Source organism: Eutrema salsugineum, unplaced genomic scaffold, assembly GCF_000478725.1.
Source record: "Eutrema salsugineum unplaced genomic scaffold, Eutsalg1_0 scaffold_5, whole genome shotgun sequence".
Classification (NCBI taxonomy): Eukaryota; Viridiplantae; Streptophyta; class Magnoliopsida; order Brassicales; family Brassicaceae; genus Eutrema; species Eutrema salsugineum.
Window position 1 is genome coordinate 7,389,983 of NW_006256612.1, and position 12,070 is coordinate 7,402,052.

Here is a 12,070-nt window from a genome sequence, read left to right on the forward strand (position 1 = left end):
TTTTCTAAGCTGCCTAAATAAAAGGAAGAGAGAGAGAGCTTATGAGAAAGAGAAGAAAAAGAACATAGGATAACAACTAATGCAAATGAGATTTTGTGATAGAGAAATTATTAGGTCGGCGACGATATCCCTGCAAACGAGGTATCCTGTCCGGCTGTCACAAGTTAATTATTTTTGAAGAAAATGTAGATGGCTCATATACTTTTATAACGAGACGATTCCCCTATCTAGGTTATGTTATGAAACACACACATAGATATATGCTAAGATGTCGTATCCAATAGAAATAAACGAATATGTTGAGCAAAAATGTATGTTTGCATATGTTTTAGAAGGTTGACGTAACTTATGTGTTTTAGAAGGTTGAAGTAATTTATATGAAAATAAAATGTATAATTGCATATGTATAGATTGTCAATATATGTGTTTAGGATTCATGTATTTGATTGCACTACCAGGTTTCTCATTTCATGCAGATTATATGTATGCATCTTTTAATTTTCTTTGATCACCCAAAAGCGTGAACATGTAAATTTTTAATTAATAAAATCAGATAGTTTTTTTTTTGTTTTTTTTAACGTCTGAATACTAATAACTAAAATATGCCAACTGCGATCGATGATGTTATGTAGAATGGTTATATGAAACAAAGTACAAAGCTCAAAGTAAGAAGAGGAAATGAAAGAAATTTGTCTACTTCAACCTTCTAAAAATTACTGTGTGGTAATTAAATGTTTTTTTGATTTATTTACCAAACAATTTTTTATGGGTTTTTAGCTAAATTTAAAGACAAACATAAACCAATATAAATTCTCTGGCTGAAAGCAAGGTTAGCCAATAAAATCGAACCATAAAAACCTTACAAATTATAGCTACCACCAAAATCAAACGAAACCAAAAATATAAGACACAACAAAAATATTGCAAATGTGTTATTTTACAAAAATTTTTAAACAAATGTTGCACTAGTAAAAAGAAGTACGTTTCTTGATCAATATCTGGCTGGTGTAGACCGTGAAGCAGATTATATAACTTGCAATCACAAAGTTTATTGATATCCGATCAGATCATGAGGGCAAAGCTGGCTGGTCTAGACCGTGAAGCAGCTTCCACTCCATCATCTTCACATCAGCAAGGTGACCTGCTCTTACCTCATGAAAATTGGTTCTTAATCACCCACCCTCGATTAATACTCCCAATGTTACCTGCTTCCTCTCAGTAATTTACTCTCTGCTACATCTACTCAAAAGTGCTTCTCTCGCGTGTACGAGTGTTCTCTCGTGTGTACGAGTGTTTTTACAGTTATCTGATTCATTGCGAATTTGCCTCTGTAATATATTATCTATTATCTATACTATTATTTGTGAGGTCCAAAATCTGATGTGTTATCACCACGGTGATTATTCTACGTGTCATTAATAAAAGAAATAATGTGTCATTTTAATTAGTTTTGATAGATCGATCTTTAATCTTACGTGTAAATACTCATGACATGACTATTTCTTCAGTTATGAGACAGCGATTTTGTTAATGGGCCATCGATCTTAAAGCTCGTCTTAGGCACCAATTTACCGATGTAGAAGTCGATACTAACTTAAACCCTAGCGACGATTTTCTTCAAATTTCTTTTAGCTCTTAGCTTTTACAGAAATGGATTGAAGTTGAATTTCAAATTTTTGTGGATTTTAGTATTTTGGGTTTACTTGTTTATGCATCAATTCAAAGTTCCAAGTTTAATTTACTTGATTACTTGTCGGCTTTTTGTTATACAGAACAAAAATTCTGGGTTTACCTTTGATTAAAAAATGTCGATATTTGGTATTTCATGTCGGTGAAATCATCTTCAGCTTCGAAAAAAGGGTTTCACTTTGAAAGGTAGCTGCATAATCATCGTAACTCTGAGTAGCTGATGTAACTTTCTCTAGATCTTTTTCTATTAATGTCTATTTTTTTCTATTAATTAATGTCTATCTTTTCCGAACAACATAGAAGCTATTAAGAGCATGTGCAATGGGAGAGACCATTTAGAGTCTCTATCCCTTTTTTTATTAATAAAATGTCAGGTTTTAGTAGTAGAAACCTAAGAGAGAGACTTTATATTTTTGTATGATCCAATGGGAGAAATCCTAATGGTTTCTTAAAAATCTTTTTTAAAAAATCTAGTTTTTATTTTACTTTAAACTTCTGTTTTAAATAAAGTTTACATTATATTTCTTATTAAACTTCAATTTGACATAAAAACATAAATTTTACATTAAACTTCAGTTTTTATTTTACATTACAACATTAGAAGAAATACTAAAACATTACAACAAATAGAACATAAAATATTATACATTAAACTTGTGATTGATTTTTGAGCTTAACCAAATTTTTGCCAGATATGTTCAACCAAATCAGCTTTTAATTTGTGATGCACATCTGGTGCTCAAATTTTTCTTCGGGTATCCATCATATTTATAATATTTGTTGCCATGTTTGTGGAGTACGAGTAATCCACATTAGAACTTCCGCCTCCTTCTCCTTGTTGGAATTCTTGAACATTAAAGTGTCGGTATCCTTCTCGTTCGTCTTCAACTATCATATTGTGGAGTATGATACAAGCTCTCATAATCTTTCCAAGTTTTTCTTTATCCCAAAAAAAAGCCGGATTTTTGACAATGGCGAAACGAGCTTGCAAAACTCCAAAAGCCCTCTCGACATCTTTACGGGCAGATTCTTGGCGTTCAGCAAATAAACATGCTTTTGGACCTTGTGGTTTAGGTATAGATTGGACAAAAGCTGCCCATTTAGGATATATACCATCTGTCAGATAGTACGCCAAATTGTACTCCGTTCCATTGACAAAAAAATTAACTCTCGGAGCTTGACCATTTATAATGTCATCAAAAACGGGTGACCGATCCAAAACGTTTATATCATTTAGGGTACCTGGCGGTCCGAAAAAGGCATGCCAAATCCAGAGATCGTATGAAGCGACCGCTTCTAAGACTATTGTGGGTTTCCCAGAACCTCGTGTATACTGGCCTTTCCAAGCGGTTGGACAATTCTTCCACTCCCAGTGCATACAGTCAATGCTTCCTATCATCCCGGGAAATCCGCGCTCCTCTCCCATATAAAGTAGACGTTGAAGATCGTCTGCTGTGGGTCTTCTGAGGTACTCGTCGCCAAAGAGATTTATAATTCCGTCAACAAAATTTTCCAGACATGAACGGGCTGTACTTGCACCAAGACGTAGGTATTCGTCAACGGTATCAAGTGCCGTGCCATAAGCTAATAGACGAATTGCGGCTGTACACTTCTGAAGTGCCGATAGACCAAGTCTACCCCGAGCATCTTGCTTCTGTTTAAAGAAAGTGACTTCGTTGGAGAGCCGATGAACAATACGCAAAAACAATGCCTTGTTCATCCTAAAACGTCGCCGGAAAAGGTGATCGGGGTAAATTGCGTTTTCGCTGAAGTAATCATTCCACAATCTTATATGGCCTTCCTCTCGGTTTCTTTCTATGAAAGCTCTTTTCTTCTTGGATGAGGTTGCCTCTGCTTGATCAGCTAAATCAATTATGAGGTTTTGGAATGTGTCTTCGTAAAACTGATCATAAATCTGATCATAAGTTTCATCAAAGGGATTTTGGGAAGAAGAAGCCATAAGAAAATAGAAGAGATGACAGAATTTGGTTTAAGTGAGTACGAGAATTTGGTAATTTAGAGAGGTTGGAATTGAGAAGGCAGAATGAGAATGAAAATGAGAGTATAGATTAGATGAAAGTATAGATTGTATTGAGAAACCGAGTTTGTGGTCATTGTGTATATTAAAAACGACGTACATATATATAGAAAGATGGAGAATCATTTTCTCTTAGAAAGATGGACAATAATACAAAGAACAATAATACAAAGACAAAGCCAAATATGGACCCAAAAGAACAATAATTCTCTTTGAATTTTTCACCCACATGTTGTTGTCTCTTTGTGTAAGCTGCATCTTTACTTTGATGAAGCTTTGAATTTTTCACCCGTGACTATCTTTTCACTTTATGTCTCCACAACACACTTTGAACACTGAAATACAAAGACATAAGTTTAAAAGCCAGGTCAATAAAGATTCTCCTCAAACATTAGAACATTACACATAACGGTTACTTCTAAACCATCTCCAAAAAACATTAGAACATTACACATAACAAACACATCTAACACATAACAGACAATTCTAAAACTGAAACATAACAGACACAAACATGATTTTGAAAATCATAAAAATAACAGACACCTAACAGACACATAACGGTTACAAACATGACCATCTAACAAGTTCCAAGTCACTGATTCTGCATCATTTCGGAGATTAGCTGCATCTTCAGAGCTTCTTCTTCTTCACAAAGGGGTCCCTTCGCAATAAGGGAATCAAGAAGAGCCATCTTTTGGGTTTCTTTTTTCAAAACCAGTTCTTCTCTTTTCATACCCCACATGTTTCTGAACACATTAACAGCCTCAACCACGTCGACCTTTTTGCCTTTAGCCTTTGCGGCTTTAACACCAGGAGGTCTGACCGTTCCCTGATTAGCTGCACCATTCTTGTTTCCATCTTCATTCCCCTCTGCATTTCCATCATCGGGTCTCCTCCTTTTACAGCTTGCATTGGTTTTAATGGCTGACAAATCACACCATTTTTGATCGTTCTTCAGCTCCTTCCAAGCGTGTTCCATACTGAATTTTTTCTTATGGATATTGAAGAAAATAGCATGGGCATTTTTGAGAATGTCATTCTCGTTTTGACCGCTAGTTTTTTCTCTTGTTGCAGCCTCATAAGCCCCACAGAACTTGCACACAAGATCATTAATCTTGTGCCATCTTTGTTTGCATTGTCCTGCCTCTCGGACTTCTCCTCCGTTTTGACTCGCTGCGAAATACAAAGCTATGCGACTCCAGAAAGTTCCATTTTTCTGTTCATTTGCTACAACCGGGTCCTTCGAGGTGTTTAACCACGCGCTGATGAGAAGGGTATCTTCCGCAGGGCTCCAAGGTCGTCTTATCACCTTGCTCGTCACTCCAACCTCTTCTTCTTCATCGATGGAAGCTTGGGTACCAAAGGCATGGTTTTCGAATGAAGGGTATGGATTTGGGTAAGGGTTTACACTCTCTTGTTGACTTTGTAAAAGATCAACAAAGTTTGAGGGGTTGTTAAATGGGAAGCGAGAAGACATAATGGTTGAATAGAAAGTGTTAACAACGAGAGAACAGAAAGATAGAATAGAAAGAGAGAACAGGTTGTGAGCTTTGAAGAGAATTTGACTAAGATGAATAGAAAGTGATGAGAATGAGAGAACAGAAAGAGAGAATAGAAAGAGAGAACAGGTTGTGAGCTTTGAAGACAATTTGACTAAGATGAAAGAAATGCAAAAAAGAGAAGAATTTATAAAAGCATGAATAACCACAAACAAGAAGCATTCATCATTCTACGCCTACCTTAAACACAACCATATACAAGAAGCATTCATCACAAGGGTTTAGACTTGACTAGACAGATATCTACCTTCTACATTAACTAATCCCTTATTCCATTTATTATCTAACACTACCTAAACCCATTTAATACAACTACCTAGTAAGTGATTGTACCTTACCTTTATGCAGATGTGCTTCTTCTCTCCTCTTCCTGTCATTCCGCAACATTCACTCGTCGTGCATAGAACAAAGGCGACAATAAATAAGAGTTAGCAAACAGAACCTATACAAACAACAGTTAATGAACTACAACTACACAAACAAGACATGGATAAGACGATCACAGTTAATGAAGTTCAACTATAAAGAAAACAAACAAATATAAAGAACTTGACAAACTAATACCAACGTTCAGGTTAGCTTACAACCGGAACCATAAAGTACCAATGCTCAGAACTTATTTCTTAAACAAAACAAGCAGAGTTAATGAACGTGTCAAACTATAAACAAACTTAAACATATGCAAACTGATACAAAGATGGAAGACAAACTTAAACAAACCAAAACTGATCCAAATGTAATCGTGAGATTAACTGAAACACCAATGGACTTTTATGTCGAGCATGAATTCTCCTCTTGTCTATCTTGTCGAATTACAACTCAATACAAGAACAGACAAATCAAAAACAAAATTCCACATTAAGGCGATATCAAAGCCAAAGTCGAAGACCATATCATCCTAGACTAAATCGGCATAGATCCAATCACAACCTAAACCCGATAAATCTACACCCTTTTATTAAACCATTTCATCCCAAACATAGAATCTAAATACAAAAATCAAAACAATTTCAACTTGACGCTTTGCTTACCTTCGCCGACAGAAGCTTCAATTGATCCTTCATTCCGCCAAGCAGATGTTGCGAGGACATCGACGCCTCTGTCTGAAACAATACGCAACGAGAATCCGGATAAATCGCCGACGAAGAATCCAGATAAATTGACGAACAATCACCGACGGAGAGAACGAAGACTGCAAAAAAAAACAAAGTTATCGGGTAAAAAAAAGAGAATGCATTTTCTTCCATCTTATTTTTTGGTTCCAATAACAACACGCCACGTGGTCGCCAAAAACGTTTCTCCAGTCTCTAATTTGGCGACGTCTCTCTTTTTTTTATGTGTTTTTGTTTTATTTAATTGCTAAAAAATGGCTGGAGACGCAACGTGTATACGCCGTTGCACATGGTCTAATGTCTCTATCTCCCTTCTATCTTTTTTATGACAATGTTTTAGTTGAACTTGTATCTTGTAAGCTGAATCTCTTTTTTTTGCTGCAATTACGTTAAACTCATGTTTTGAATCTCTTTTTTTTTTTTGGTATAATTAAGTAATTTTGAAAATGGTTTTATTTGGACTTATGGACAGTCCAATTGGTCATGGTCCAAAATGGATTTGGTCTTATTTGGATATGGTTCTATTTGGGTGTGGACCATTAATGTCCAGAAAATAAAAATGCCCATTTGGACAAGCCCATTTGGACATGAACAGCCCAATTGACACTGCTACCTAGCGTATCCATCGTACTATATATACCCATTTTGATCTAACAGCAAAAACACATTGTCATGACAGGCTTGCAGAGAGTGAGGCATCAAATAGGTGTGGCTTAGACTACTTACTAATTTCGCCTCTCTCGTCGATGGGTTCACCAAGAACATTCATGATACGTCCAAGGGTAGCTCTTCCAACAGGGACCTTAAAAATAAGAGCAAACCAAAAGTCATATTTTTCTTTCAAATCTTAGTCAGATTACATGGAAGAAAATAAGGCAGCATCAAGGAAATGATTAGTAATATCCACATTACATTTGGACATAGAGTTTCTTACAAATGAATAAACTTTTGAAGAAAAAATTGTATCTGAGCAAAGTCAACGTTGAGGATAAAAAGTACAAGGTGAAGCAAAATACCATCAACGAATTCACAGATCTAGACCTAGTAATGGCAACATAAAACCTATGAAATCCCGGATCAACGACTCAGATGGACGGATCCATTCACAGAAACCACTTACAGTGATTGGAGCGCTAGTGTTGAGAACGCATCGACCACGAACGAGACCCTCGGTACCATCCATAGCAATGGTTCTGACGACATTCTGACCCAAATGATGAGACACCTCGAGCACCAACCTCGTGGGATGGTCTTGCACCTCGAGTGATGTCATGATCGGAGGCAATCCCTCCTGATCCTCGAATCTTACATCAACAATGGCACCAATGACCTGGCAAACCTTCCCGATCGCGCCTTTGCCACCGTAATCATAAGTCTTCTTCCACTCATAGTCTCCAACTAATCATATCCAAACAACCTAATATAACTAGCAACCAAAAATACCAGAATTTTTTTGTAAAGTAATGTAGGACCGCGAAAATCCAATTGAAATCACGAATAGAAAATAGCAATATAATAAACGATATGTTAAAGTAAGAGATTAAAACGAGAGTTTGAAAACCAAATAAGAACAGACGAAAACACGGAGTCGAGATATGATCTCTTTTCTTAACTCAATAAATCGCCGGTAATGTGTGACCGTATGATGCGATTTTGAATCCAGGATACAACCGTGATGAGACTATTACGCAACACCCGTAATAGAATCTGCTAACTAAAACTACTACGCTATAGCTCTCGAGACACTTACGATATTAAGACGAGAAGGATTTGCTGGAAAGAATTATTTGTTGTGTGTTTGGTGTATTCGAGAATTCGATTATTCGATCATTTAGAATGAGAGAAGATGGCGTCTATTTATACTGGAAGGTTCAGCTTGATCCGCAAAGAATAAGCTTTGGCGAAAAGGAATATTCACGAGATATTCTCATTTTCCCGCAAGTAAAAGGATTCGGGATATCTTCCGTTAGTATCTGGACGCAATCTTTTATTTCCTAAGATTTATCCTTTCAATATGCAAAAAATATTTCGCATGAACTAAGAAGCCCACGACCAACACCCAGCTATATAGAGCCCAAGAGCCCAAGAGCCCTAAGAGCCAGCTAAAAATGCAACGAGCCCGAGTCCGAGCCCGAGCCCGGCACCGGCATCGGCACCGGCGACGGCGGCGCGCGTAGGTGTTTTTGCACAATGATCTTTTACTTCCACAATGTTGTTGATCCTTATTGTGAGAAAGTCATATATATACAAGAGATTTTTCTCCTTGGTGAGCAATGTGAGACAAATACACTTCCACTAAACTTCCACTTTTAGTTATACCTAATAGGAACATTTCATTTCCATAGGCTTAAACCCAAATCTCAAATAAATTTATAAGGCCCATTTGCTTATTAAAATTCATTTCTTATTCACACACAAACTCAATATTACAAGTCCAAATGCTTATTAATATTGGGTTCCAACAATCCTCCACATGAATAGAAATGAATCTATACATATGCAGACTCAATAGACTATGCAGACTAGACTCAAACTAGACTACAGAATCGACAGACGGACTTTTCGAGAGTATAAGCGAAAACTAACTGTGTCTGAGGAAGTAGCGTTTTTTCAGCCTTGAACCACTCATTGTTAATATATGTCGGATTTACTCTCCAGGAAGTGAACATGATGTCTTGAACCGCCCGGATTTTAGTGTAAACCAAATCAACAGATACAACTCAGCTTCGTCTTCTCGTAGCATTCAGTTCTCTATTGTGTTCATTGTGGCTTTGAACGTGCCTGGTTTATCATGAGTGAACTTGGAGAGTATAGCCTTGTCTTCGTTCTCCTAGAAACAGCCTCATTTCACACTGACTAGGTGATTGCCAAGTACCTGTCATATACACAGAAAGTATCCTGTTATACTCTATATACATGTATAAGAAAGCTATGGTCTTATCTCATTAAAAGCCATAAAGCTTAACCTTACATAATTACAGGAAACACTGTTTATCATCATGGAAATTGAGCATTTTACAATGATTTTCTCAGATTCTGCTCGATTTAGTTGTCCCTTTGAACCAACCTCTTGGGATCTCCAATCGCGTAGGTGGGGTTTCCATCAAAAATCCTCTTTCGTGATAGGCAAAAAGCTCATTCCCTTAGATGATTTAATGATTTGATCTCGCGGCAAGCTTTTAGTGAACGGATCCACTAAATTTTCCGCTGACTTGATGTAATCAACTGTGAGTACACCACTTGAGATCAGATGCCTAATGGTCTTATGTCATCTTCGTATGTGACGAGACTTGCCATTATACAGATTATTCAGTGCCCGAGAAATAGCTGACTGACTATCACAGTGTACACGTAATGCTGGCACTGTTTTTTCCCACATCGGGATATCTTCAAGGAAGTTCCGAAGCCACTCTTCTTCTTCGGCTGCTTTGTCTAAAGCTATGAACTCTGACTCCATGGTTGATCGGGCCAGGAGTGTATGTTTGGAAGATTTCCAGGATACTGCTGCTCCAGCGAGTGTAAAGACATATCCACTTGTGGATTTGGAATTTCTAGAATCTAAAATCCAATTGGCATCACTGTACCCTTTTAACACTGCTGGTTCTTTACCAAAGTGTAGTCCATAACTCTTAGTGTACTGCAAATAGTTCAACACCCTAGTTATTGCTTTCCAATGAGTATGACCTGGATTACTTGTGTAGCGACTTAACACGTTTACCGTATGCGCTAGATCGGGTCTTGTACAATTGGTGAAGTACATCAGACTTCCAATTACCCGTGCATACTCCACCTGTGATACTGGTTCACCTGTGTTTTTGGTTAGGTGAGCTTGCATATCCATTAGAGTTTTTGCGGTTCCATTCGAGTAGGTCTTAAACCTCTCTAGGATCTTTTCAGCATAGTGATCTTGAGACAGAATAATTCCATCTGAAGTCCGAATGATCTTAATCCCAAGAATGACATCTGCAAGTCCCATGTCTTTCATGTCAAATTTTCTATTGAGCATGTTCTTGGTTTGTGGAATGATATCTTTACTGCCAATAATCAGCATGTCATCTACATACAGACATAGTAAGATGTATCCGTTTAGAGTACATTTGTAGTAGATGCATTTGTCACATTCATTAATGCTGAAACCATTTGACATCATCACATTGTCAAAATTTTTGTGCCATTGTTTTGGAGCTTGTTTCAGTCCATACAATGATTTCACGAGTCTACACACTTTGCGCTCTTGACCCTTAACCTCGAAACCTTCGGGTTGTTTTATGTATATTTCTTCTTCTAAATCTCCATTTAGAAAGGCAGTTTTAATATCCATATTATGGATTTCCAAGCCTCACAAGGCTGCTACACCAATCAATATTCTGATCGAAGTTATTCTCGTAACTGGAGAATAGGTGTCAAAGAAATCTAAACCTCCTTTTTGTCTGAATCCTTGCACCACAAGGCGTGCCTTGTACTTATCTATAGAACCATCAGCTTTCATCTTGGTCTTGAAAATCCATTTACACCTTAGTGCTTTGAACCATTGAGGTAAGTCAGTTATCTCATAGGTATGATTATGCATTATAGAACTCATATCACTATTGACAGCATCCTTCCAATAAGGAGCTTCTGGTGTAGACATGGCTTCAATATAAGATCTCGGTTCATTCTCGACAAGAAAGACCATCATGAAATCTTCACCAAAATATTTTTCCTTACGAGCTTTTTTGCTTCGTCTAGGTTCATCTTCAACCTGTTCTACTTCTGTCTCATTTACAGAAGTAGTCGCATCTCTTTCTTCACGAGTGCGTTTAGTAGTTTGCTTATCTTTATATGGAAATATGTGTTCAAAGAAAGAAGCATTTTTTGATTCCATGATAGTATTCACTTGGACATCTGATACATCTGACTTATGTACCAGAAATCGATAAGCACTACTATTGTGAGCATATCCGATAAAGATACAGTCCACAGTCTTAGGTCCAATTGTGACCTTGTTTGGAGGTGGCACTGCGACTTTTTCTAAGCACCCCCACACTTTCAGGTATTTGTACGAAGGTACATTACCTTTCCAAAGTTCATACCTTCTTTTGCCAGTTACCTTATGAAGTATTTTGTTGAGGATATAATTTGTGGTGAGCAGTGCTTCCCCCCACAGATTATGGGGTGTCCCAGATTCCTGCAATATTGCGTTCATCATCTCCTTCAGAGTTTGGTTCCTTCTTTCCGCAACTCCATTGGATTCAGGTGAATAGGGGCTGTAGTTTGATGGATAATACCGTTTATCTGGCAAAACTCATTGAAAGGTCCATCATATTCTCCACCCCTATCAGTTCTGACCATTTTGATGGTCTTTGCCAGTTGCTTTTCAACTTCGAGTTTGTACTATTTGAATTTTTCCAAGACTTCATCTTTACTATGCAGCATAACTTGTACAATCATCAATGAAAGTCACAAAATACTTTTTACCACCTCTTGATGGTAGATATTTTAGAATACACTGATCAGTGTGGATTAATCCAAGAGGTTCAGTAGTTCTTTCAACATGAGATGATGGTATTTTTGTGAGCTTTGCTTGGACACAAATTTCACATTTGTCTTTGCTAATTTTGCATTTTGGAATCATATTCAAATTCATCAGTCTTTGAATAGACTTGTAATTAACATGTCCTAAACGTTCA

The 12,070-nt window shown here is 37.1% G+C and overlaps 2 protein-coding genes across 2 annotated transcripts; both read right to left on the minus strand.

Moving 5' to 3' along the window:
• Nucleotides 1–2,428: 2,428 nt before the first annotated feature.
• LOC112084025 lies at nt 2,429–3,649 on the minus strand. The gene has a single exon (XM_024152275.1). The coding sequence runs from the start codon at nt 3,647–3,649 to the stop codon at nt 2,429–2,431; it is 1,221 nt and encodes a 406-aa protein (XP_024008043.1).
• Nucleotides 3,650–4,322: 673 nt separating this feature from the next.
• LOC18992671 (glutathione S-transferase T3) lies at nt 4,323–5,207 on the minus strand. Its single transcript, XM_024152276.1, has one exon. The coding sequence runs from the start codon at nt 5,205–5,207 to the stop codon at nt 4,323–4,325; it is 885 nt and encodes a 294-aa protein (XP_024008044.1).
• Nucleotides 5,208–12,070: the final 6,863 nt, after the last annotated feature.

Bases quoted from the DNA above. Each gene is read 5' to 3' on its own strand.
- LOC112084025 (XM_024152275.1), bottom strand. From the start codon at position 3,649: ATGGCTTCTTCTTCCCAAAATCCCTTTGATGAAACTTATGATCAGATT.
- LOC18992671 (XM_024152276.1), bottom strand. From the start codon at position 5,207: ATGTCTTCTCGCTTCCCATTTAACAACCCCTCAAACTTTGTTGATCTT.